The following is a 24,679-nucleotide window of genomic DNA, read 5'->3' as shown; positions in this document are numbered from 1 at the left end:
AGCGGAGGAGGGGAGAGTAGGGGGACCTGCCCTTGGGTTCGTACCCGTCATGAAGATTTTCCATCTTCTACTATCGCAGAAGCCAGCTCTACTTCTTCCACAATCAACTATCACACTCCCGTCAACTTCGACTACCATCCCGAAGCCAAGCCATGGTGGTGCTAAGCCGACTGTCAGCGATTCCAACGCCTCCTCCTGGACATGTTGGCATCTGAGGACCTGTTTTCGGTGGACATGATCGTGGCTTGGAAGGAATCGAGGCATCACCGTCGTCAGCTTGGTGGTGGAGGTGTTGGAGGAAATAATGGAAGAGGCTTTGGGGGAAATAGTGGTGGATATGGAGATGAAGGTAACGGAGCTGGCATCGGGGATGGAAGCCCTAGGGGGGGGGGACTGGGTATCTAGATACATGGTGCCTAGGACAACCTCATCGACTTCTTCTGGTATTATGAGCTGTCTTTGACCACGAAGATAACGTCTATCCCGAAACCTTTTTTGACATCCTCTGCCTTAGTCCTTATGACCACTTTACTGTCTACATCGGATTCTGCCTCGACCACATTAGCGGTCTCGTCTTTGTCTTCGATCTCGGCGCACCCACTCCGACCTATGCTATGCCCTTGGGCCGGTATGACGTTGCTATGTACTGTTCTAACTTGATTAAACCAACAAGGGGTACGCATGTTTGTTTTTTACATACGAAGCTCAGATGACTATAAATATAATAAAATGGTGGCTTACTTGCAATAAATTTTGACTGGCACGGACCAAGGAGCATCAGCATCAATCTCAGGATAATACAAGAGAGTATATAAGATTGATGCATATGTCAGTATGCAGTGTACGAAAGTTGCAGTCTTTTTTTCCGAACCGCTAGATTTAATCATAACGCAACCAGATTGAATAAGGACCTTTACAAATCCGCTTTGATCTCATCTGCCAACTTCTCAGCTGCCGCAAAACACGCACCCGCCTAAAAAGCGTCCAGTGACAGCCAATAAATCAAAGCAGATCAACATACCGTATGTCCTGAAACGATCCACGGGAATATCGACGCGTCACAGATCCGAAGAGCCTTCAAACCGCAGACTCGTAATCTAGCATCTACTACTCCGTTCTTTTCCTGCGGTGCCATCCTACAACTAGAAGTGGGATGATATAAAGTTTGTATCCGGGATTTGAGAATCTCGGCTAGCTCTTCATCGGATTTAAGATGCATCTTATGGTCCAGTTCGGTGTGCTCGAATGTATGATCAAGATGGGAAGCCAAAGGTTCAGTCTGTGCGATACGGAAACATAGACGGAGTCCGCGAAGGAGTTTTTGAAGGTCGTCAGGATGCTTCATGTAGCTAAAAGATGACTGAAATCAGAAATCAGTCTCACATGTTGATGCCATCCTTACTTGGGATTGACACTTGGAAGATCAAAAGGATTGGCCGATCTGAGGAGAACTTCACCACGGCTCATTGGTCTATGACAAGTCCTTTAGCCACTGGTGATATACAGATCATAATCAACTCACTTTAACAAGCAGGCATGCAAAGCCCTCGTCGGCACATCAAATAAGGCTTGCGCGTGGGGTTTGTACCCTATAGACGTGCAGAACAACTCCACGTCCGGAGCGCCCGCACCGGAGGTGCTTTCCTCCAATACCTGTGAATATTGGCTAGGCGGGAACAACTTTGGGTCGTCCGAACGAATAAAGGCAACAGCTTCTCCGACCTAAACCTACGTCAGCAGGATGGCAAAGCGAGGAATCGACGGAGTCTCACGTTCGTCGCCAAAGGACCGCCAGATCGAAGGAATTTGTAGTGTAAGAGGGCTTTGAAAAGCTTCAGTTTGTCTGCTAACGTTCGCGGTATCAGATAGTTTGGTGAGGTGTTCGTCGCATCTTTGTAAGAGACGTCTATGGCAGGGTGATCCACGAGGTTACCACCGACTCCTGCCAGGTCGTGAACAACAGGGATGTTGTATTTTCCTAGATGTTCAGCTGGGCCAACGCCTGAAAGCATGAGAATCTAAAGGATCGTGAGTACTCTACACTATGAATGTATCTGCGTACTGACGTGGGGCGAATGAATGGCACCCGCTCTGAACCCTCGTAAGCAAAATTAAAACATCACAAATTGGAACGGCCCACGAGAGTATGACTTCCTTCCGAGCACGAGAGCGGTAACGAGGGCCACGCTCTGAATTAGCGTATTCAACGCCGACCGCGCGCTTTTCGCCGTCAAAAAGTATTCGCGTCACATGCGAATTGATGGCGACTTTAAGATTTGGCCTCGCTAAGACTTGGGGGGTAAGATAGGCGGATTCTGAGGATACCCTCTCTCTGTTCTGGTCAATGTACGTCACTATACCGAAGCTCAGGTGTGGCACTTCTTGATAACTTGCAAGTACTTACTGATCTGTAATTGGTATCACCCGTCAGTGACAGTATAGGCGTTAATACCCAAATGAAACACATACTCTGCCCGCGCCCATAGTACCGTCGGGGCCATTGAAGTCTGGGTTATAGGGAATTCCTATATCGACACATGCCTTGATGAAGTCTTTCGACGATTGGGCTATGGTACCGAAATACCCAATACGTATAGGCCCTTTAGATCCGCGGTGAGCTGGATTGACATGGGGATAGTCAGGGTCTGCAGAGTATTTCTCAAATTTGTTGAAGTATCTGTCAGCATGATTTGACTCGGACTAGAATTGCGTAGTGTCCCTTCTATGACTTACAGACGAAAATTGTCCCACGACCAAGTATCATCGTGGATAAATTCAGCCCACTGATTGAAATCACTTGGACAACCGTACTGCGCCATTTGCGCGTTGATGGAAGAGCCTGGAATGGGTAGATAAGTAAGGACTGCTTTCGTGATTGTGGTGTAACGTACATCCGCCCAAGAATCTGCCTGCATACGGAATGAAGACAAAACGAAGAACGTAAACATAAGCACACACCTCGAGGCCAGAATAACTTTCTGCCATTTTTCAGAAATGTTTGAGGTTCCGTATAGATATGGTAGGTATACTTTGATCGTAGAATGCTGGCGAATCCAGATGGTATGCGACTTTCTGGTACACCCTGAGAACTGTTGTGCAAGCGGAACAAAATGAGTAGCCGATTCGCCTATGTTTCAGAAAGCACGTACCTTCCGCCAGACTCCAGAAGAAGGACGCGAACACGAAGGTCTTCGCTTAATCGCGATGCGAGAACACACCCAGCTGTCCCTGAAGTTCTCGATTAATTGAAGTAAAAGAATATACAAATAAAAACTCGAAAACTAACCACCCCCGATGATAATGATATCAAACTCATCAAAGTCACATCCCACGTCATCCAATCTGCGACCAACAGTGGTGAGATCCTTCACATACTTCGATACTTTAGAGCGTCGATATCGCAGCACTACAAGGAGGGCGACCAAGCCGAACAAGCCTCTCAATGAACTAGCGCGCAGAATGCTAGTAAAGCTCTCGACCATGAGTGTAACGAAAAGGGTTGGGTATGGGGTTCTATCTGAAGCTCTTCATTAAATGACGCTGGTACCACCTAAACCGGAGAACTCAAACCAGGTCCGAGAGGTCATGCACCATACCAGCCATCGCAGATGTGGGAAACCAAGTACCAAGATAGTACCCAACTCGTGGGCCGATAGGACACGTTTAGCAGTTTCCACAGGGAATGCGTGAGTGTACCACGCCTTGTGACTTGAAGAGAAGGAAAACTGTCCAAGGAATTTTGATGCATCATGGAAAATATGGATCGTAACTGAAAAAAAAAGTTCGGTGCAAGGAACGAGACTACTGCAGCCATACTGTTGTTTCCCAAGAGATCAAGGAAGCTGCTTCATGAAGAAAACGGTGAGATACGAAGAGACGATAGTATGTGGTCCGAGTCAGATACTAACGCCGACAGTTTTTACATCATGCAGTCGGGCCGGTTCGGGTTAATGCTGACAAATGAACTGTCATGTGACTTAGACTTGGCAGCTTACCCGGTATTCTTACCAGGAGATTGAGAGGACCCGGGATGGTATTGTACGCAGTCTTGTGTCTACCGATGCCAAGACTCGATGACAATATGGGAGCATGTTTGTTGGAGTCAGATTGAGCAGGGCCGAGAATCTTTTGGTGGTGAGCGTAGTCTTCACGCGTTTATCATCGATATCATTCAATGCAGTTACAATTAAACATCGAGTCTTCATACTGTCATTGCACTTAGTGCGTGTGCATTCTATCATATTTTCGAGGAAGACTGGAAGAGATCGGTACGATCATGATGGTGATCACACCTCGGGCCTAAATTTGACAGTCAAATTTGACTCGTTATCTTTTGCGGTGGTTTTATTTTGAAGCCAATGTTTACTTGGAGTTTTGGCACTATAACGCTACCAGTGCTCACATTGACCGAGCGTTGAACCTCTACTGCTAGGCCACCACACCAGTCGCGTCAATCATACCATATCCATATCATCGCACAAAGTGATGGAAGTGTCTTCGAGACCAACACTTTCAAAATGTCCAGCGATCGTCAAATCGGAAGCCATTGCCTGTCGTCTGTGTTTCGCTTCTACTCTCATTGAACAAGTCGGCTTTTCTTCAATCAATCCCTGATCTCTCTCCTTACAATACAAATACCCAGCAGCTTGCTTGATGACCCGATCTTGGTGGGAACTGTGGAGAACACGAACTACGGTATCGACCCCGTCCTTGAATATGATGACGGCCTGTTCGTGTGGGTAGTCTCCCAGACATTTTCTTTTCATTACTCTGACCTTCTTTCATGGCAGGGGTTACACGCACACCGGGAAGATGAACATTTTCGACACACCTGAATTTGAGCACAATCGTTATGTTTTGGGACCTCAGTTTGGACGTCAGCAAACTTTACGATTTGGAGGATCCCCCATAACGCCGGCCAGTGCGAAATTTCGGGAGCACACAAATGTTATGTAAAATCTCTCACAAGATTGACCACCTAAAATGTCACCTTGTTGCGTATATTCTGGTTGTCCTCAAATTCTCATCTTCCCGGTGCGACGGCTATTGACCCCTCTGCAAGCTATTCGGTTTTCCCCTACAGCCACTCTCACCGGAGATGGTGGTGTTCCTAGGGAGAATTCGGGCCCTGGCGGAGGAGGGGAGCGTCGGGGGACCTGCCCTCGGGTTCGTACCCTCCATGAAGATTTTCCATCTTCTACTATCGCCGAAGCCGGCTCTGTTTCTTCCACGATCAACTATCACGCCCCCGTCAACTTCGACTACCATCCCAAAGCCAAGCCATGGTGGTACGTCAGCGATTCCAACGCCTCCTCCTGGACATGTTGGCATCTGAGGACCTGTTTTCGGCGGACCTGATCGCGGCTTGGAAGGGATCGAGGCATCACAGTCACCAGCTTGGTGGTGGAGGTGTCGGAGGAAATAACGGAAGAGGCTTTGGGGAAAATAGTGGTGAATATGGAGGTGAAGGTAACGGAGCTGGCATCGAGGATGGAAGCCCTAGGGAGAGGACTGGGTATCTAGATACATGGTGCCTAGGGCAACCTCATCGACTTCTTCTGGTATTATGAGCCGTCTTTGATCACGAAGATAACTGAAGATAACATCTATCCCGAGGCCTTTTTTGACATCCTCTGCCTCAGTCCTTATGGCCACTTTACTGTCTACATCGGATTCTGCCTCGACCACATTAGCGGTCTCGTTTGTGTTCGATCTCGGTGCACCACTCCAACCTATACTATGCTCTTGGGCCGGTGAGATGTTGCTATGTATTGTTCTAACTTGATTAAATCAACAAGGGTACGCATGTTTTTTTTCTTAAATTTTACATGCGAAGCTCAGATGACTATAAATATAATAATATGGTGACTTACTTGGAATAAATTTTGACCGGCACGGACCAAGGAGCATCAGCATCTATCTCAGGACAATGGAAGAGAGTATATAAGATTGATGCATATGTCAGTATGCAGTGTACGGAAGTTGCAGTCTTTTTTCCGAACCGCTAGATTTAATCATAACGCAACAAAGATTGAAAAAGGACCTTTACAAATCCGCTTTGATCTCATCTGCCAACTTCTCAGCTGCCGCAAAACACGCACCCGCCTAAAAAGCGTCCAGTGACAGCCAATAAATCAAAGCAGATCAACATACCGTATGTCCTGAAACGATCCACGGGAATATCGACGCGTCACAGATCCGGAGAGCCTTCAAACCATAAACTCGTAATCTGGCATCTACAACCCCATTTTGTTCCTGTGGTGCCATCCTGCAGCTGGAAGTGGGATGATATAAAGTCTTTATCCGGGACTTGAGAATTTCAGTTAGCTCTTCATCGGATTTAAGATGCATCTTATGGTCCAGTTCGGCGTGCTCGAATGTATGGTCAAGATGGGAAGCCAAAGGTTCAGTCTGTGCGATACGGAAACATAGACGGAGTCCGCGAAGGAGTTTTTGAAGGTCGTCAGGGTTCTTCATGTAGCTAAAAGATGACTGAAATCAGAAATCAGTCTCGCGTGTTGATGATGTTCTTACTTGGGATTGACACTTGGAAGATCAAAAGGATTGGCTGATCTGAGGAGAACTTCACCACAACTCATTGGTCTATGACAAGTCCTTTAGTCACTGGTGATATACAGATCTTGATCGACACACCTCAACAAGCAGACATGCAAAGCTCTCGTTGGCACATCAAATGAGGCTTGCGCATAAGGCTTGTACCCTATAGGCGAACAGAAGAACTCCACGTCCGGAGCTCCCATACCAGAGGTGCTGTCCTCCAATACCTGTGAATATTGGCTAGGAGGGAACAATTTCGGGTCGTCCGAACGAATAAAGGCAACAGCTTCTCCGACCTAAACCTACGTCAGCGGAGGGACAGAGAGAGGAACCAAAGGAGCCTCACGTTCGTCGCCAAAGGGCCGCCCGAAGGAAGGAATTTGTAGTGTAGGAGAGCTTTGAAAAGCTCCAGTTTGTCTGCTAACGTTCGCGGTATCAGATAGTTTGGTGAACTGTTGGTCGCATCTTTATAAGAGACGTCTATGGCAGGGTGATCCACGAGGTTACCACCGACTCCTGCCAGGTCGTGAACAACAGGGATGTTGTATTTTCCTAGAAGTTCAGCTGAGCCAACGCCTGAAAGCATGAGAATCTAAAGGATTGTAAGTACTCCACACTATGAATGTATCTGCGTACTGACGTGGGGCGAATGGATGGCACCCGCTCTGAAATGTCGTAAGCGAAATTAAATCATCACAAATTGGAACGGCCCACGAGAGTATGACTTCCTTCCGAGCACGAGAGCGGTAACGAGGGCCACGCTCTGAATTAGCGTATTCAACGCCGACCGCGCGCTTTTCGCCGTCAAAAAGTATTCGCGTCACATGCGAATTGATGGCGACTTTAAGATTTGGCCTCGCTAAGACTTGGGGGGTAAGATAGGCGGATTCTGAGGATACCCTCTCTCTGTTCTGGTCAATGTACGTCACTATACCGAAGCTCAGGTGTGGCACTTCTTGATAACTTGCAAGTACTTACTGATCTGTAATTGGTATCACCCGTCAGTGACAGTATAGGCGTTAATACCCAAATGAAACACATACTCTGCCCGCGCCCATAGTACCGTCGGGGCCATTGAAGTCTGGGTTATAGGGAATTCCTATATCGACACATGCCTTGATGAAGTCTTTCGACGATTGGGCTATGGTACCGAAATACCCAATACGTATAGGCCCTTTAGATCCGCGGTGAGCTGGATTGACATGGGGATAGTCAGGGTCTGCAGAGTATTTCTCAAATTTGTTGAAGTATCTGTCAGCATGATTTGACTCGGACTAGAATTGTGTGTTGTCCTCTCTACTCACCGACGAAGATTGTTCCACGACCAAGTATCATCGTGGATAAATTCAGCCCACTGATCGAAGTCGCTTGGACAACCATACTGCGCCATTTGCGCGTTGATGGAAGAGCCTGGAATGCGTGGATGAACAAAGACTACTTTCAAGTTCGTAATCGCGGTGCAACGTACATCCGCCCAAGAATCTACCTACATACGGAATGAAGACAAAACGAAGAACGTAAACATAAGCACACACCTCGAGGCCAGAATAACTTTCTGCCATTTTTCAGAAATGTTTGAGGTTCCGTATAGATATGATAGGTATATTTTGATCGTAGAATGCTGACGAATCCAGATGGTATGCGACTTTCTGGCACACCCTGGGAGCTGTTGTGTAAGCGGAACAAAATAAGTAGCTGACTCGTTCGCTCTGTTCCAGCAAACACAGACCTTCCGCCAGACTCCAGAAGGACGCGAATACGAGGATCTTCGCTTAATCGCGACGCGAGAACACAACCAGCTGTCCCTGAAGTTCTCGATTAATCGAAGTAGAAGAATATATGAATAGAAACTCGAAAACTAACCACCCCCGATGATAATGATATCAAACTCATCAAAGTCACATCCCACGCCATCCAATCTTCGACCAACGGTGGTAAGATCCTTCACATATTTCGATACTTTAGAGCGTCGATATCGCAGCACTATAACGAGAGCGACCAAGCCCAGCAGGCCTCTCAATGAACTAGCGCGTTGCAGAATACCAGTAGAGCTCTCGACCATGAGTATAAAAAGAAAGGTTGGGAAGAAAGGTTGAACGAGCTTCTATCTGAAGCTACTTCGTTAAATGACGCCGCGGCCACGTAAAACGGGGAATTCAGGTCCGAAGGTCGTGCACCATACCAGCCATTGCAGATGTGGGAACCCAACAACCAAGGTAGTACCCAGCTCGGGGGCCAATGGGACATGTTTAACAGTGCCCATAGGGAATGCGTGATTGTACCACACTTTGTGACTCGAAGAGAAGGAGGACTATCCACATGAAAAATATGGATTGTAACTGAAAAAAGTTCTATGTAAGGAACAAAACCGGATACCATTGTTTCTCGAGAGATCAAGAAAGCTGCTTCATGAAGAAAACGGTGAAGATACGGAGAGGCGGTATAAGGTGGTCTTTACATCCTTTTTCATCATGGCGGCTAGTCTCGTCCCCATCCGTTCTCGCGTGACCACGTGTTAGTTGCCACGTGTGGCGGAGTTGAAAATTTGGTGCAGGACTCAAGCCCAAATGCCCCAGACGTTTCAGTGAGATCTCTGCCCTCCCTTTTGTAACTCCGCTCGCGTGACACGGTCCGATCTCTCCGGACGCAGTGAGGAGGGCAAGATCTCACGAAACGGGTGGGTACGAGACTACATGGCGGCCAGTTCGGGCAAATCCTTCTTGGTTCTGATGCTGACAAATGAAATGTCATGTGATCGACTGACAACTTAGCACTGCCACTATGCAACCTGAAGCTTTCGACTCACATATGCCTCCTTCACGAAGAGCCAAAGGGAACAAAAGGAACCCTAAAAATGCTGCTCCTGCAGCTGAGGAAGCTCCTGAAGATTCAGTCGAAGAGACGAAAATCGTAGAAACGGAAGCACCCCCTGCAGAGGACAACTCAGTCGCTGAAGAACCTTCACAAGACGTGATGATGGAAGAGGCCGCACCGACAGAAGAACAGACTCCATCGTCTGAGGAGACAGCTCCAAATATGACAATGGAGGAACGGAAAGCTAAGATGGAACAGCTACGGAAGAAATTGGTGCGTTTCTGTTCTTATGATTGTTCGCCATCGTTATTTATGCTGCCTCAGGCTGCGTCATCAAAGGCGAACCGTGCATCCCTTATAGAAGAAAGCGCCAAACTGAAAATGACAGCGCGCGACGCAGCAAGACTAGAGCGGCAGCGAAAGCTGGCTGAAACGCTACGGACCAAGGCAGAGGCAGAGGAACGCGGGGAAGATGTAGAGCGCGAGAAGAACTGGGAGTGGACAATAGAGGAGAATGACAACTGGGAGAAGAAGAAGGCGAGAAAGGCAAGAAGAGCGGATTTCGAGTTCCATGGTGCGTCCCGTCCCACATTGATGTTGTCATGGCTAATGCATTTGAATGTAGATGATGCCCATGCTGCACGACGACGATACAAGAAAGAGCTGGATCTCATCAAACCTGACCTGATAGCCTATAATAAACAGAAGGAAATTGCGATGGGTTTGGCATCAGGGACTCTGACCTCCTTTGACCCCAAGAATGGTTCAATGTCAACAGCGGTAAGACTTCCTGGTTCCTTTCTATTTATATGCTAATTTTTTTTTCAGGTCGTTCCTACGACCCTTGAACAGCAGATGGCCCATGACAACCTTTACCGCGATGCAAATACACTAATGTACGGTGATAGTAAGCCTAGCGAGGACGCCATTGATCGTGTGGTATCAAAGATTAATAAAGAGTATGTCATGTTTCGCCGCACTATAAGCAGTCTTCTCATGTTTCGTCTTAGCATCGACAAGAAGAGCAAGTTTTCGCGGAAGCGTCCCAACGAGGAAGAAGGAGATATCACCTATATCAACGAGGCCAATCGTGTGTTCAACAAAAAGGTATGGCTATCTGTGGTAAGCACTAGTGCATGACTGAATATCCTCCTAGATTGCCAGATACTACGACAAGTATACATCAGAGATTCGGGCGAGCTTCGAACGGGGCACAGCTCTCTAACCTGCCAATCATTCAATTTTGGGGCGTTATATTGTATTTTGAGTGTATTCTATTTGTTATCAATTTACTCTACATCATCCAACACGGCATTCATTCTATACTGCAGAGGTTTAAGCGCTGTTAATATGCAAAGCGAATATCAGACGTTTTCGAGTCAACGCAATTGTTCATATTTTTTCAACAGGAACCATTCAGTTCTGGCTTTTAAAGGTGACTTCTTTTGATGCGCCACATCGGGAGACGTGATTCAGCTAGCCACGCTTGGCATAAACTGACGCTCTATGGCCCTACCCGTGCTTCAATGACAGACATGCCTATCTTATCCATAGAAGTCAACTCGCTGTTCACACGAGGGTTCGACATGTGGCGTTGGATATATGGTGGACTTCTACTGCCACTTTCCCTTGTGTTCTGTTACAACCATGTCCATCGTCCAGCACTCACCTGCCTCTCGGTACACACCGCTCTGCATGACCAACTCCCCAGTCAAGATATATCACACCCACTCCGCTTCGACTGAATGGAAGTACTACGGACATCGGGGCGTGTTGGTTTTTGGCAGAGAAAGCTCCGCGACGAAAGACGACGAGTTTTCTTTCAAGCTGTTCTTGTGCGATGATGAGGGTACATGGCGAACACTCTGGGTGTTCAAACTCGATGGCAAGGGGTTCGACTACAGAGTGGACAACTTGCCAAGCTTCCATTGGTTCCACGGACTGGTAAGTGGAAAGTGCCGTGCGCAGTTACGAGAGAACTGACATTTCTTCTTTGTGTCTAGACGCGAAAATTTGGGATCCTGTTCGAAGATGATGACGATGCCAGCGTGTTCGCGAGAGTTATATGCGAGCGGAACACGAGGGCAACTGCTTCTCCTGTCTCGTTCGAAAGTGACAGTGGTCAGTTCTTCGATCAGGTTGTGGTGACAACTAACTCAACCATTGGCAGGTCGCCGACTGAAGACGAAGACTCTCGGCTCTTCCTCTGTCGTTTCCCTCCAACTCAGCATAAAACCAAGCCTAATCCGCCGATCTTCTATGGCGGCAAGCAACTTTGGGAAGAAGTCTATACCTAGAATATGGCGTTCGAAGCGTTCATGATTTGCTGAGTGTTGTCCCGGAGAACGTGCAGTTCAGATACGATTCATATACCATTTATGAAGCTCGGTGAGCTATGTATGATGTACCACTACGATGAATGCTTTACGGATAAGTTAACTATTTATCACTCATAGTCAGTATATGCGTATGTTCGTGTAGATGAAAGCTTACGAGTCTATTTATTGTCTCTATCTCTATTACTTCTATGTACAACTTATGGTCAGAATCTTGTCAAGTCGCGCCCGAATATCCCTGATGCGAAGGAAGACATTAATCGCTACTTTAAAAACAGACAGGTTAGATGACTCACAGTTCAAGAACCTGATCGACAGTAACAGAGATTCAGTAACAAGGCAACATGGATGTAGAATACGCACCAATACGTGGGGACTAGGATTCTAGCAAAGAGCATATGTGAGCTCACTAAGGCATTTCAAGGGCTGAATATGATCTTACTTGTTTCTCCAACTCAACGTTTGCGTGAAGTACGCAGAGCGCCACAGTAACCACGCTACACGACCTGATTCTTTGTTCATGAATGTGTTTTCGCCGTCACCCGTGGCTTTCGACCGGTCATATATGGCTCGCCTATTACATGGTCGACAAAACGCTGGGCTAAAGATAGAGAGGAACGTACCATCCGCCAATATATGCAAGACTGCCTCGGTTCCTAAACTGGAAAGGCTCATCAACGTGGGCGCCCTTCAAGGGTTCCTCATCTTCGTGGGAATGGCTGAGGTTAGCAAGTTTGTTAAGGGTCTTGGTAACATATTTAGCCTTCTGATTTGCGACTTCGGGAAAGTAAGTCTAAGACCCGTCAAAGCAAAAAAGTTGTGTTCACCTTGAGCAGTTGCGGGCAAAGGGTCGGACTCTATTGAGGCGGCATCCCCAATAGCCCATACATCAAGATTGGGCGTTCCGTCTACGTTCAGGGCATTGAGGTATCCATCTGTGAGTACTCTGCACAAGTATTAATGGCAAGATATGGTACGCATGATGAAGATCCCACCTGCTAGTGGTGTCCCGTTTCTTCAGTTCTGTGATAGCGCTGATAAGAGGATTGGGTGCAAGACCAGTACTCCACACAAGGAGTCCGAAAGGTACTGATATTACATGTTAGTATGGCTAATTGAATCAATCGTTCTGAAAAAGGCACCTTCTCCGACATCCTTTATGAACAATTTTCCCTGCGAGATCATTAGAATGGCGGATGAATACCGCTGTAACGAAACACATACCTTCTCAACCTTCTCAACGTGGTGCCTCAGATGAATGTTGATACCGTCGCGTCGTAATGTGTTTTCAGTATACCTGGGGCAGGGTTATCATTGGTCGTGTGAACGGTGTTGCAGACTTACCTCACAAGACTCCTGTCAAATGTTCCCAAGATACTGTCCGCGACATCATACAGATTGATTCGGGCCATCTTCGCGAGTTCCGGATGTTGATGGGCTATTTCGGTATGTAACAGATCGTGTAGTTCGGCCGCGAACTCGACGCCAGTAGGTCCGCCTCCTAAGGATCAAACACCAATAAGTCTCAAAACTTTTGGGGATGTGTGTAAAGGCTTACCAACGACACAAAAGTTTAGTAGCTTCCGGCGCTCTGCGTCGGTCATATCCGGTTGATTCGCTTGTTCAAGACCTTGATGTAACGTGAATGCTGTAGACGCGTCCCGATGATAGCAAAATCCTACATTCAAGAATCCTTGTCCTAATTCTACGCGCGTCTTTGACATCTTTCAGAAAATGGGCGTGTTCTTTGACTCCGGGGATCCCAAATGCTAGGAAACCGTAAGCTGGGGAGACTAGGGGATATAGCGGGTGGAACCGGCGCACTCTGGCGATAGGCACCGACGGCGATTACCAACTTGTCATATTTGATGGAAAATGGTTGGGGCGTAGCTGGAGGCGAGTCACCAAAAGAGACCGGAGGCGTTGCTGCGACCTAAGCTGAGTGATCAGCTAGGTTTGCCTGGTTAAAACATATCGAACGGACACATGTGAGGGTCTTGTGCTTGAAATCTTACGAAGTCGTGAATTCCCGGCCCACAGTAGTAAACATGAAGGTTTGTCTTACCGATGTTGTCGCACCAAGCCTGATAGTACGACTACCCGGGGCAAATTATTAATATCATGCACGACTGATAGAAGTGAATAAAAGACAGACCACTTTAGGTGTGTATCTGCGCACCTAAAGCCAACGTGTAAGTAAAGCAGAAGAGCAAGGTAGAATGAAACACGCACAGGTTCAACCGTACACCTGAATTCCAAAGTCCCTACAGCCGCGCTCGCCAAGAGAGGGGTAAAGTTGAAGTACGTGTTGGGAGAAATAATAGTAACGTCTACGGAAAATCAGAAAAACAATATCCACGTTAATGGGGCTTGACTCACTCCAGTTCTTCTTGTCGACCCCCCTCAAGACCTCGTATCCACCCCAGCCCGAGCCTAGGATAACAAGACTCTGCTTGCCACGCGTCGGCGGAGAGAACAGTGTACGAACGAATATCTGGGACGGCCTACTGGCCTGTTTCCTAGTCACGGAAAGCATTGGAGAGAGGTAGAAAGATAGGAGCGGGAGGATTCGGATTCGAAAGTAGCCATTTATATAGGTCCGAAATTACGTCAGGAACATATAATTGCGCACTTTGGGGACGCGACCACCACGGAGACAAAAATTTCAGCGTAGAACCGTTCCATCCACCAAGATATCCGTTCGTTTGGGGGATTGAAGTGAAAGGCAAAAGAGAAAGTTACCGCAGGTTGAGATGACGTACAAATCCGAGGGGGTGGCGGCCCGACTTGGATCCAGACCGTCCAGAACTGCTGAGAAGACTTAACATTGATTTCGTTCGATGCAGTTTACTACGACCGAGAAAACGTTAGAAAACCTTCGTTAATCCTGTTCAGACATTGGATTCACAGGAGAACTTTCGGAACGGTTATCAGCAACGAAGTGGATTTGCCTCCGGCGGGGCTCCGCAAATCGAGATTTCTTGGGCAATGCGGAGCGAGATGGAGGACTCTTCGTCCTGATCCTTAACTGAACGAATTGTCAAAAGGTAGAGGCAGCGATGGACGTATCCACTGGACTGCTCCGCTTTATTGTAGACATCTATCTCTCGTCGATAGAAATCTGCCAGCTCTCAGAGCCGGAAGCCAGCCGGTCCTTGCCGCGGCTTATGCCGGCTCTAAGGCTCACATTTGCGAAGCCGACTCAGGCCTAGGCTTACCTCTGTGTTTGAGGAGGTACAATATCCTCATCTTGGAAAGGATATTCATCTTTAACAGTGGTCTCCAATTGTAAAAGAAGTTCGTTCGAATCTTTCTTGTGACCTACTTGAAAGCCGCGGCTCTATGGAGGCCGGGACGAGCCGCGGCACGTCAAGAAGGCTGAGGCTGAGGGTCCGCTAGTAGAATGTTGCTACGACTGTCACTGGCATTACTGCTCACAACGAGCCATAGGGGAGATGGCCAATCAATCTAGCTTTCCAATTTTGCTGGGCCAAAGCCGAGACGAGCCCAAAAATCTCTACAGTTATCAATCTGTACATCAAAACTTGACATCAAATTTTTTAATCCTCGTTAGCTGTTTTTCGTAATTCTGTCCAGCCTCAAAGTTTTCTATTTGGCTATACATGTTGAATGAATATTTTCATGATTTTAGAATAATATGCTGGTCCTCCACAACTCAAACAATGCATGTACAGGCCCAGAAAGTATCTCAATTTGAAACATGGATTTAATACTAAATTTGAAGGCCCAACATGACCTGAGATCATGAGGAGAACGATATTGGTACGATGTTCTACACGGTGTACAAAGGAGCGGTGGTTTAATTGATCACTGACAAGTGATAAGTTAGTCTCGTCCCCATCCGTTCTGGCGTGACCACGTGTTAGTTGCCACGTGCGGCGGAGTTGAAAATTTGGTGCAGGACTCACGCCAGAACGTCTGGGGCATTTGGGCTCGATTTCACCCCTCCTCCTACTATTTTCAAATTTTACTATGATTTCATCTTTGTCATACGCGTACCGCGATCGTTGACATCGTCGCCAGCATCCTCTCTTGCCATCCGGCATCTTGGTTCATTTTTTGCTAGCTGAGTGCATCCAGAAACTCAGGCAACTAAGCCCGACAATCTTCATAAACGACAGGACTGGTAAGACCTGCTCAGCAATTGCAGTTTCCTCCACTTCGGCTGATTAATTCCCTCCTTGGGCGTGGTCTTCCGAGGGATTGAGAAAGTGAATCTTCGGGTTCGGAATCAGATTCTGAATGCCTGTCTGGATCACCGTCAACATTGTAGATCAGTGAAGTCCATTCTCGGAAGGTTCGACTGGCCATTAGACGAAGGGAGTGCTATTGCGCTACAAAAAGTGGTCTAAATATAGTTATATTATGGCATCATTATTTGAAAACATAGGAGGAGGTCTCTGCCCTCCCTTTTGTAACTCCGCTCGCGTGACACGGTCCGATCTCTCCGGACGCAGTGAGGAGGGCAAGATCTCACGAAACGGGTGGGTACGAGACTAGTGATAAGTAGGAATTTGAAATTCTGCTGACCGGCTGCGGGCCACTATTAGCCGGTTCGGTCTCAACCTCGACGATGTATCAGCAAATTCAGTGTAGCTCTCATTCTGCGAACATCACCGCTCTGCACTTCGAAACACTACTGAACGTGAACTGCCGTCACAGTGGCAGCAAGTCTTGGACTGCGTCGTTTTCTCGTGAAAATGACGCCTAGACGTCGGTTACACCAACTTTTAGATGGGCTAGCATCTCCGACAGGATCCATTGGGACATTGAAGCTCGGCGCTATCGAGTACCAGGTCCCAGCATCGCTAACGCCGTCAAGACTGCCGAGGTCGAAGGGTTTACTCGATATACGCGATCCCGCCAATGTCGACAACCTCCATTTCATGTTGCAGAAGTATCTTTTGGGGCAGGACGTGTTTTTGGTGTCGCAGCCTGGTCCTTATGCTAGGCGACTGGCACTTACCTTTGCGAGGTATGAGTGCTTCACTGGATTGCTTCTTGTACTAACGCCTTTGGGCAGTATAATCAATTCCGAGTACGAGTACATCGCACTGCATAGAGACGTCAGCGAGACAGAACTGAAGCAGGTAAGAGCTTTTGGTATGGTGGGACCTCTGTTAATGCTTCTTCCAGGGAAGAGAAATCAGAGAAGGTGGAAATTTGGTGTACGTGGATAGCCCAGCCGTCAACGCGGCCAAGTATGGGAGACTCTTGATCTTAGAAGGAATAGAGAAGGCCGAACGAGGAATCATGCCTGTGTGTGTACTATCCTTTCTCTTCGATTGTCATTGATTTCTGTTCTTAGGTTCTGAACAATTTACTAGAAAATCGTGAAATGTAGATAACGCGTCCCATATCATTTTTACCGAAACGTACTAATATGTCCACAGGAACCTTGATGACGGTACACATATCATACACCCACATCGATATGCCCTCTTAGATGTCGCCACCAATTTCATACCAGCGCATAAGAACTTTAGAGTTATCGCAATCGCAGCACCCGTCCCTCCGTATCCCGGCTATCCTCTTGATCCCCCATTCCGAAGTCGCTTCCAAGCGCGCTTCATGGATCCTGTAGGCGCTATGGTCAGCCTCAGCAACTCTCTAGACTCCAAGACCACCTCGTTATACACCAAAATTCGCGACATTATTCTATCCACGCAGTATTCTAGCGAATCGCGTCACGCCTTAGAAGCCGTCTCAAAATCCGTATTACCACCTTTCCCTCAGACTTCCCTTCTCAAACTTCGCGCGTTATTATCTCTATTTCCTCCTTCCGAACAAGTCACTCCCTCACAACTCGGACAGCTTTTTTTAATCCTTCACCCTGCTCTAATTCATGCGCCGTTCCAGGCCTGGGCACTTCTCAGTGTGCAGACTGAAGACAGCGGACTAGGGCCTATGGGAAGTCCATCGATGGCGTCAGAAGGCCTATTGGGGTATCGTCTTACCTCCGTCAAAAGGACGGGTGAACGCACAGCAGATGTCACATTTGACGGTCCACAACAGATAACTTGTAATGTGCCAGCAGGTCCCAAAGCGTTGTTGAAATATCCGCTAACAGACACGCCAAACTTCCATGTCACGGAGAGGTTCGTTGGGCTTTTAACGTGTTTTATGCAGGCTCACGCGCTGGGATGGGATATATCTCTTATGCCGCCTGCCCAGCCCTCAACGGCGTCGACGTCGACCTCAACCTTGGTCAATGTATTTGGACGGATACTAGGATACGAGACGGAGGCGGTACACATGTACAAGGAACTAGGAGGCCGCGAACTGGTGATGCGAAGGAAAATACAGAATGGAGGTGCGACGACTTGGGAGCCTAGGTAATACCTTTCGTAGTTCTAAAGTCTTCCGACTCATCCTGTTCAAGTCCCATCATAGAGGCAGCATGGAAAGGAAGAATGGTGCATCTTTCCGGTCTTGATGTTCTAGGGTCAACGGCAGGATCATTATCAAGGCTGCTTCAGGATCGAGAAATTGAGCTTTGGGAGGGGAAAAGGATCGTTTCTGAAGCCTCTCAAGAGGGGGTAAAATTCTTTCCTGCGTCCTTTCACTCTCACTCACAAGCCTTGTGCTAGATCGATTCGGGGGAGCTGACCTTAGCCAAACCATCATTCCGGGTCATAAGCACCGCATCAAAGTCCATCCCATTGAAAGACTGGTTGACAGAGGAACACGCCAACATGTTCTTCCCCGTCCCTAGCCAACCTATGTCTGTTGAAGAAGAGGCTCTCATCTTGCGCGGCACGGGATGTGCTCCGGCCTTCGTCGAGACCCTTTTATCCTTCGCCGACAAATACAGGCGTAGTATTTCTGCTGACAGTGTCCAGAAGCACCGCAAATTGGGCACACGTTCTTTAGTCAGAATAGCCAGACGCCTGGCGATGTTTCCGGAGGATCATGACTTGCACGCCATAATCAGCAGTTCACTTCTTGCTGATTTTTTGCCCGCGGCGGAACGTATGAATTTGGATGCATTGCTTGATGAGGCTGATATCCAGAAGATGACAGAAAAAGTTGCTGCGTTCTACATTTATTCGTCTTGTATATTTTCTGATCCTCTGCCAAGTTCCATCCAAGTCCGGTGGTTCTAGACAGTTCCTTGTACTTCCCTGCATCGACTAGTGCTGGTGCGATGACAAACCCCACGCCCATCCCTCTGTTCGATCCCTCTCAAGACCACGCGGGCGTGGAATCACTCGTCCCGCATATGGACCACTTTTATGACAATAGTTTGCAAACTGGGCTAATGCGTGACCTAGCAATCGATCTCGAGCTGATGCGCGAGCATGTTGTTCTGTTGGGCAATCAGGTAAGTACACTGACGTCTTTACTGGCACCATTCTTATCTTCTCCCAATATGTAGGGTGTCGGAAAGAATAAGATCGTCGATCGGTAAGCATCCTTGTACAGATGCGTCGAGCAATTCTGACGCCCCTGCTTGTAGCTTGTGTCAGGTACAGCTTTCTCTTGTGGTGATCGGCATGCAAATATTTACATTTACATTATTAGCTGCTTGGTCGGCCTCGTGAATACATCCAACTGCATCGTGACACGACTGTCAATCAGCTAATGTTCACTACCTCTCTCGAGGCGGGTGTACTGAAATTCACGGATTCGCCTCTTCTCCGCGCGATCACCTTTGGACGGGTCATTATCATTGATGAAGCAGACAAGGCACCTGAACACGTCGTGGCCATCTTCCGCAGTCTCGCTGGGCAAAGTGAGATGACGCTATCAGACGGACGCCGAGTATGTTCCTCTCGAGAACGAGAGGATGACATCGTTGTCCATCCGAACTTCAGGCTTGTGTTGCTTGCAAATAGACCTGGTTATCGTAAGCTTTCGTTTGATATGTTCGATGCAGCTGTCAGTGACGATGTTCGTGTAGCCTTCCTCGGAAACCACTTCCTACAAGTGCTCGGAGAAAACTTCAGTCCCCACTCTGTGCCTAACCCTGATCAAGCTTCGGAACGTAAACTGCTTAAGCAGCTCGCGCCTGAACTCCCTGAGGATGTCATCCACCGGCTGGTCGGTGCTTTCCAAGATTTGCGCGTAGGATATGAGAATGGTTCTTTAGGCTACCCATATTCGCTGAGAGGTGAGCTATAAGTTCGAGTTTCGAGTTTTGAGCTAAGTTGATTATCTTGTTGTCGGCAGAGTTGATCAATCTTGTACGGCACATGCAGACATACCCTACAGATGCACTTGGTGACGCACTTCGTAACGTCTTTGATTTTGATATCTACAAGCCGGAGACAATTGACAAGCTCGGCGAGATTCTCAAGAAGCACGGGTAAGTGAAAAAGCGATAATGATGTGTGCTCCGCTAACAATGTCCCTAGTCTTACTGTTCCACACCTTGGATTAGATGCGGCACGAGAGTCTGCAAAGAAGATACAGGATATACAATTCGAGCCCAAGGAGACTGATTTGGGCGGACCCAAAGAGGGGAAGCATGATAATGAAGAACATTCCGGTGGGAATACGTATGCAGGAGGGGTGAGCTATCAGTCTGGGGTTGTTCGGAGCTAACGATCGTACTGCAGACTGGCGGTCGAGATACAGCTGGAATAGGCGGTCGTGGTGGGTACAAGCGGCTGTGGAAAGGTGGAGATATCAAGCAGGTGCATTTTTAGTCTACGCTTTCGTCATGAAACTAAAGCAGTCCATCATGATAGATACCAGACGCATTAAAGGACGATGTTCCTGAACACATCAAAGAGAAAGCGCGAGAAATGGCTAAGCAAGAGCTACAGCGCCGACTTGAGGAGCTTGATATGAACATTCATGAGGCTAGAGGTTACGGCGAAATCATCAGAAACACGCAAGCTCACATGGCTTCCCTCTATGACCTCCTAGAGCGTAAGCGACCCATTTCAAGTATCTGGTGGTCGTTAACCTGATTCCTGTTTGTAGACCTGGCTGCGAAAGAAGAGGAACGTGTTTGGGTTAAACGTCAAACCGACGGAGAACTGGATGATACACGGTTGACGGAGGGGTTGACTGGGGAAGCGACTGTTTATAAACGACGGGGGATGGAGAAGCCGGAGTTGGGGCGGCCCCAGATCAAGTCAGCTTTTTTCAAAGTACTGTCGCCATACCTGACTCATAGGTTTATAGACCCAAACGAATCCGGTTCATCTTTGACCTCAGTGCTTCGATGTGAGCTGTGACAGAAGATAGCAGTTCTTTAGCCTAGTTAAACGCCTCTATAGGTACCGATTCCAGTATGACGGCCGACTAAAACGAAGCTTAGAGACAGGTTGGTGTACGTCTTATCCTGCACTCGTTTGCATTTGACAGATGCTTCTAGCGGCCATGCTCATGGAGACATTCGACCGTCTTTCCCGAAAAGATAAATATGTCTGGGACGTGAGTTATTATATTCTCTATTTTCTCGCAATCGCTGACTGGGATATGGTAGATGTATGGTCACGTAAGCCAGTCTCTTAATCAAGGACTTTATGACGTCTGAGAGTACCTAGTCCGGGGATGGGCCCGAGATACCTCTCGTTGAAGCAGACAAACCGCCTGTCGACCTCCGGGATCGCTGGAGAGTAATCGAGAAGATGGACATGATCCCGCAGTACGCTTTCGCTGGAGATTATACCGGTGAGATGGTTGTGCTATACACTTTCCATAACGGTAGACTGATATAGAAAACAGTCGAAGCTATACAGAAAGGCGTACAAGAAGTAGGTAAATTCGATGCAGGTAAGTGTTTTTCTGCGTATTGCCAACCGGACTGTCGATTTATACGTTGACGCAGATGATTGGTTCGTTATTGCTATCACGGTGAGTAATCTCTTTCAAGGTCAGGTCTCTTCTAAGCAATGATACATAGGATGCCAATTTCGGCCGATACAACATTACACCGGAGCAGCTATCTCAGGCAATGAAGCGCAATCCCAAGGTCCATACAGCTTTGATTTGTATTGGGGAAGGGGCTGAAGCTCCGTGGTACGTACATGCGGTACTTCGAGCTACTCATGACACTAATCCCCACTAGGATAAGCAAACAGCTCCCTGGACAAGGTTTTAGAGTTGCTAACACCAATGACATACCTACTGTCCTTCGGAGCATTCTGTCTACGATGATAGACCGTGTATAGCGGATCGTTACGATATGAAGTTATCTTCCGCTGAATAACACAAATGCAAACCGATCTATTCGAATCTGGCTAATAATCCGGGTATCTGGTATAAGTTATACTAACTGTCAGTGCATAATACGTCTATACATCTAAGCAACATTAGACTGAATATAACGATAATGCTGTGGCCCAAGGAGACTTAATGTTCCCTAAATATTCTAAGCGTGGAGAGCATTAAGCACGCGGAAGTAAACGTATCCAATGACACAAGCACCGATGTAGATGCCCAATCGCGTTTCAAATGGATTTTCAGTGAGGAAGGGGTATGGGACTGTGAAAGTCAGTACAAAAGAATCTGTATGTAGCTGAACAGAAACTCACAAATGCCATCATTTAATTTAGCATTCCGTTCGGCCCAAGAGCTGTACATCCCACCGCACGTAAGCACCACAGGAACCGCAAGTTTGACATGTTCCTGCGAGTATTTCTTCTCGAAGGCCAGGAAATCCAGCACGAGCGAAAGGCCTGGAACGACGTGCATGGCTAGATCCAGGGGCAGGGGTATCCGAGCGAGCGGCAGCGCATCATGAGACGATGTAAGCTCCGTGGGAACGTATTTTTGGAGAATAAGACTGGGGAAAAGCAGGAGGAGGGTCCAGTACACGGAGACCACGACAGCTTCGACCTAGACCGTACCACATTGAGATAACAAGGTTCTCTTAGATTATTAACAGACACGACGAACCGGCATGCAAACCATGAGCATAGCGCGCTTGAGTGACCTGAGAGCTAGAGATGATGTATCAATGCTGGTTGCCAAGGAATGGAAGGAGGGCCCGAAACCAACCTGAGATTGAAGGAAAGAGGTCGACAAGTAAAGCCACTCCCATGGTGCACAACGACGCGACCAGCCTTCACAGTTAGTGAATATAGAGTACCTAGATGATGAATAGGACTAGGCTCACCCAAGAATTGTCAGAAACTGGTAATGGCTACCGTACTGGGTCTCGACGAGAGGGTCTATGGGACTCGTTCCGAGCTGAGAGTGAGCCCAGGCCATGGTGGCTGCGGCGACGGAGTGCAGCAGGACGGGCGAAGCAGAAAATGCCATGACGGTGCAGCAGTGCGCGGTACAGCTCACAGATGATGATGGTGGATAAAGGAAAAAAGAGGTCAGGGCAGTGCCAGGGTCCAACGGATTGACGGCGCGAATCTACGTCATTGTCGTGATGTCAAAATTGTTGTTGACAATAATGAAATGAAATGCAATTCCAATTTGCAGAGTACGCGTCTAAATATTAAAATTATCTAACGATATCATGGGTAACCAGAAACTAATATACACAATGGTAAATCACCCAATCGCTCAGCCCGAGGACCCCTCCAAAGCTTTCACGATGCCGAAGGCCGCCCCGGCTGCAATGCCTCCAACGAGTAAAGTGGAAACAGCACCCCATAGAATACTAAGTGTCCCCGTGCCAGCACCTGTTACGCGAGCCTTGACAGCACCAAATATCAGGAGGACAATCCCAGTGACAAGACATGAATAGATTAGGCCAACAGCTGCACTAGCGAAGAAGAAATAGGGGAGAAGGGGTATAAGGCCGCCAAGAAGGTATCCCATGCCAATCGTGAACGCGGAGATGTAAAGTCGTTTTGTCGGAATTTCCTCTGCGAGAACATGGTCAGCGTGCAGATACGGAATTAAATACCACCGACATACCTAAGCCTTCACCAAACTTGAGTAGAAAAGCAGTCAACCCAACATCTTGACTCCAACGAAGACTTGCGCTTTCCTCATCCGACGACGATGGTCCGCCACTTTCATATCCATCCACCTCAACATCCCTCAAGCTTTTCGCCACTGCTCTGCAAGTGGGTTCGTCGACACCGATGGGTCCCAAAACCTCCGACACCTCTCTCTCCATTTCACCCGCACAGCTGCGTACAACACGAGACGCCGTCTGCGCACGCAGGTAACGGTAATGATCACGTTCAGCCTGGGAGGCAAGGAAACCTCCGATACCCATAGAGATAGCACCGGCAATCAGCTCGGCGATGCCACCAAGGACGACAAGCTTTGATTCTCCAAGGGAAGATAAACCAGCGGTCAAGGCAAATGGAACCGTTAGACCATCAGATAGACCGATAATTCTAGTCACGAAAAGAGCCAGGTTAAAAGTAAGGACGTGTTTGAAGGGTATGAGACTTACACATCTCGCACAACGTCGGGGTCAATCAAGTGACGTTCTTCGGATTTTAGTTCTTTGCAGCAGATACCATTTTCTCTTGAATTCATGGCACATTTGGCGGGTAAAGGCGTCGGTTGGGATGTTTCCGAGGCGTCAATGGGCCACACAGGTGGTTTGCGGCTCTTTATTGAGGAGTCGCGACCTGGTAGAGCAACGGCGAGGGCGGGGTCTGCCGCCGTGGACTGAGAGCTAGTAGACATGGCAGACGGCAGTGGTGGACGTGGTGAAAGGCTAAAAGGAAGATCTTCACAGCTTCATTGATTAAATATTTTAATGCCAAGGGGCGTCACGTCATCCATGTGACTCATCGGCTTCAGTAATCACTGCTATCAGCCAATGAAAGTGTGCACATTTGTGGTTTGATGTGATTGGGCCATGGGGATGCGTCATGAGTTCCTCTGCGGATTTTGCTGCGCGTGCGGCGTATTCGTGTCCTCGGCTCGAAGTTGAAAGACAAGCAGCGGTATGTATACGACATGGTAACAACGTGGCTCGTACGTGACCATTTTCTGCAGTTGTAAATTGAAATTATTCAGGACGAATCGCGCTCGTATACTTTAGCTGGCAAGTTGGTATCATATCTGAAGAT

At 47.8% G+C, this 24,679-nt stretch overlaps 9 protein-coding genes across 9 annotated transcripts; 4 read left to right on the top strand and 5 right to left on the bottom strand.

The window, feature by feature from the left end:
• Positions 1 to 913: 913 nt before the first annotated feature.
• Positions 914 to 3,482, bottom strand: EV420DRAFT_1472302 (uncharacterized protein; the record flags this gene model as incomplete). The annotated part of the gene is made up of 14 exons (XM_060469042.1): positions 914 to 973; positions 1,022 to 1,349; positions 1,403 to 1,471; positions 1,523 to 1,722; positions 1,773 to 2,018; positions 2,067 to 2,091; positions 2,141 to 2,354; positions 2,405 to 2,408; positions 2,470 to 2,677; positions 2,734 to 2,839; positions 2,892 to 2,909; positions 2,959 to 3,089; positions 3,150 to 3,228; positions 3,287 to 3,482. The coding sequence occupies 14 exons, from the start codon at positions 3,480 to 3,482 to the stop codon at positions 914 to 916; spliced, it is 1,884 nt and encodes a 627-aa protein (XP_060338785.1).
• A 1,035-nt stretch (positions 3,483 to 4,517) lies between these two features.
• Positions 4,518 to 5,757, top strand: EV420DRAFT_1472301 (uncharacterized protein; the record flags this gene model as incomplete). Its single annotated transcript, XM_060469041.1, has 6 exons — positions 4,518 to 4,555; positions 4,643 to 4,735; positions 4,791 to 4,921; positions 5,084 to 5,288; positions 5,373 to 5,469; positions 5,539 to 5,757. 6 exons carry the CDS (start codon positions 4,518 to 4,520, stop codon positions 5,755 to 5,757), a joined length of 783 nt encoding a protein of 260 aa, XP_060338784.1.
• Positions 5,758 to 5,850: 93 nt separating this feature from the next.
• Positions 5,851 to 8,979, bottom strand: EV420DRAFT_926 (uncharacterized protein). The gene is made up of 13 exons (XM_060484008.1): positions 8,422 to 8,979; positions 8,288 to 8,363; positions 8,094 to 8,224; positions 8,027 to 8,044; positions 7,863 to 7,968; positions 7,598 to 7,809; positions 7,273 to 7,486; positions 7,199 to 7,223; positions 6,905 to 7,150; positions 6,655 to 6,854; positions 6,535 to 6,603; positions 6,154 to 6,481; positions 5,851 to 6,105 (listed from the first exon to the last, which is right to left on the bottom strand). Exons 1-13 carry the CDS (start codon positions 8,618 to 8,620, stop codon positions 6,046 to 6,048), a joined length of 1,884 nt encoding a protein of 627 aa, XP_060338783.1. The 5' UTR covers positions 8,621 to 8,979; the 3' UTR covers positions 5,851 to 6,045.
• A 555-nt stretch (positions 8,980 to 9,534) lies between these two features.
• Positions 9,535 to 10,597, top strand: EV420DRAFT_1615832 (SYF2-domain-containing protein; the record flags this gene model as incomplete). The annotated part of the gene is made up of 6 exons (XM_060475074.1): positions 9,535 to 9,645; positions 9,697 to 9,946; positions 9,998 to 10,152; positions 10,201 to 10,331; positions 10,383 to 10,479; positions 10,529 to 10,597. 6 exons carry the CDS (start codon positions 9,535 to 9,537, stop codon positions 10,595 to 10,597), a joined length of 813 nt encoding a protein of 270 aa, XP_060338782.1.
• A 200-nt stretch (positions 10,598 to 10,797) lies between these two features.
• EV420DRAFT_785 (uncharacterized protein) lies at positions 10,798 to 11,946 on the top strand. The gene is made up of 3 exons (XM_060483453.1): positions 10,798 to 11,316; positions 11,376 to 11,493; positions 11,543 to 11,946. Exons 1-3 carry the CDS (start codon positions 10,975 to 10,977, stop codon positions 11,692 to 11,694), a joined length of 612 nt encoding a protein of 203 aa, XP_060338781.1. The 5' UTR covers positions 10,798 to 10,974; the 3' UTR covers positions 11,695 to 11,946.
• Positions 11,915 to 14,244, bottom strand: EV420DRAFT_1633426 (FAD/NAD(P)-binding domain-containing protein; the record flags this gene model as incomplete). The annotated part of the gene is made up of 18 exons (XM_060476180.1): positions 11,915 to 11,946; positions 12,005 to 12,015; positions 12,072 to 12,092; positions 12,151 to 12,282; positions 12,332 to 12,485; positions 12,536 to 12,654; positions 12,704 to 12,797; positions 12,851 to 12,881; positions 12,933 to 13,005; positions 13,053 to 13,209; positions 13,267 to 13,338; positions 13,391 to 13,477; positions 13,533 to 13,641; positions 13,693 to 13,718; positions 13,774 to 13,804; positions 13,864 to 13,887; positions 13,941 to 14,038; positions 14,088 to 14,244. The coding sequence occupies 18 exons, from the start codon at positions 14,242 to 14,244 to the stop codon at positions 11,915 to 11,917; spliced, it is 1,428 nt and encodes a 475-aa protein (XP_060338780.1).
• Positions 14,245 to 16,429: 2,185 nt separating this feature from the next.
• EV420DRAFT_1258394 (AAA domain-containing protein) lies at positions 16,430 to 21,856 on the top strand (the record flags this gene model as incomplete). Its single annotated transcript, XM_060466888.1, has 25 exons — positions 16,430 to 16,704; positions 16,753 to 16,819; positions 16,866 to 16,988; positions 17,038 to 17,069; positions 17,123 to 18,064; positions 18,112 to 18,268; positions 18,320 to 18,757; positions 18,811 to 19,053; positions 19,108 to 19,136; positions 19,189 to 19,198; positions 19,254 to 19,578; positions 19,633 to 19,842; positions 19,902 to 20,037; positions 20,087 to 20,243; positions 20,291 to 20,368; positions 20,423 to 20,606; positions 20,661 to 20,814; positions 20,865 to 20,906; positions 20,960 to 21,006; positions 21,058 to 21,116; positions 21,230 to 21,356; positions 21,411 to 21,458; positions 21,514 to 21,539; positions 21,589 to 21,717; positions 21,767 to 21,856. The coding sequence occupies 25 exons, from the start codon at positions 16,430 to 16,432 to the stop codon at positions 21,854 to 21,856; spliced, it is 4,128 nt and encodes a 1,375-aa protein (XP_060338779.1).
• On the bottom strand, positions 21,588 to 23,080 carry EV420DRAFT_1322400 (FAR-17a/AIG1-like protein). Its single transcript, XM_060468716.1, has 5 exons — positions 22,804 to 23,080; positions 22,686 to 22,750; positions 22,584 to 22,627; positions 22,220 to 22,523; positions 21,588 to 22,169 (listed from the first exon to the last, which is right to left on the bottom strand). The coding sequence occupies exons 1-5, from the start codon at positions 22,947 to 22,949 to the stop codon at positions 22,057 to 22,059; spliced, it is 672 nt and encodes a 223-aa protein (XP_060338778.1). The 5' UTR covers positions 22,950 to 23,080; the 3' UTR covers positions 21,588 to 22,056.
• On the bottom strand, positions 23,081 to 24,383 carry EV420DRAFT_1491723 (VIT family-domain-containing protein). Its single transcript, XM_060470715.1, has 3 exons — positions 24,052 to 24,383; positions 23,562 to 23,992; positions 23,081 to 23,509 (listed from the first exon to the last, which is right to left on the bottom strand). The coding sequence occupies exons 1-3, from the start codon at positions 24,288 to 24,290 to the stop codon at positions 23,205 to 23,207; spliced, it is 975 nt and encodes a 324-aa protein (XP_060338777.1). The 5' UTR covers positions 24,291 to 24,383; the 3' UTR covers positions 23,081 to 23,204.
• Between the last annotated feature and the right edge of the window lie 296 nt (positions 24,384 to 24,679).

Source organism: Desarmillaria tabescens (genome assembly GCF_030435595.1).
Source record: "Desarmillaria tabescens strain CCBAS 213 chromosome Unknown EV420scaffold_1, whole genome shotgun sequence".
Taxonomy (NCBI): domain Eukaryota; kingdom Fungi; phylum Basidiomycota; class Agaricomycetes; order Agaricales; family Physalacriaceae; genus Desarmillaria; species Desarmillaria tabescens.
The sequence above is the reverse complement of the archived record's forward strand: the minus strand, read 5'-3'. Positions and strand labels throughout refer to the sequence as shown.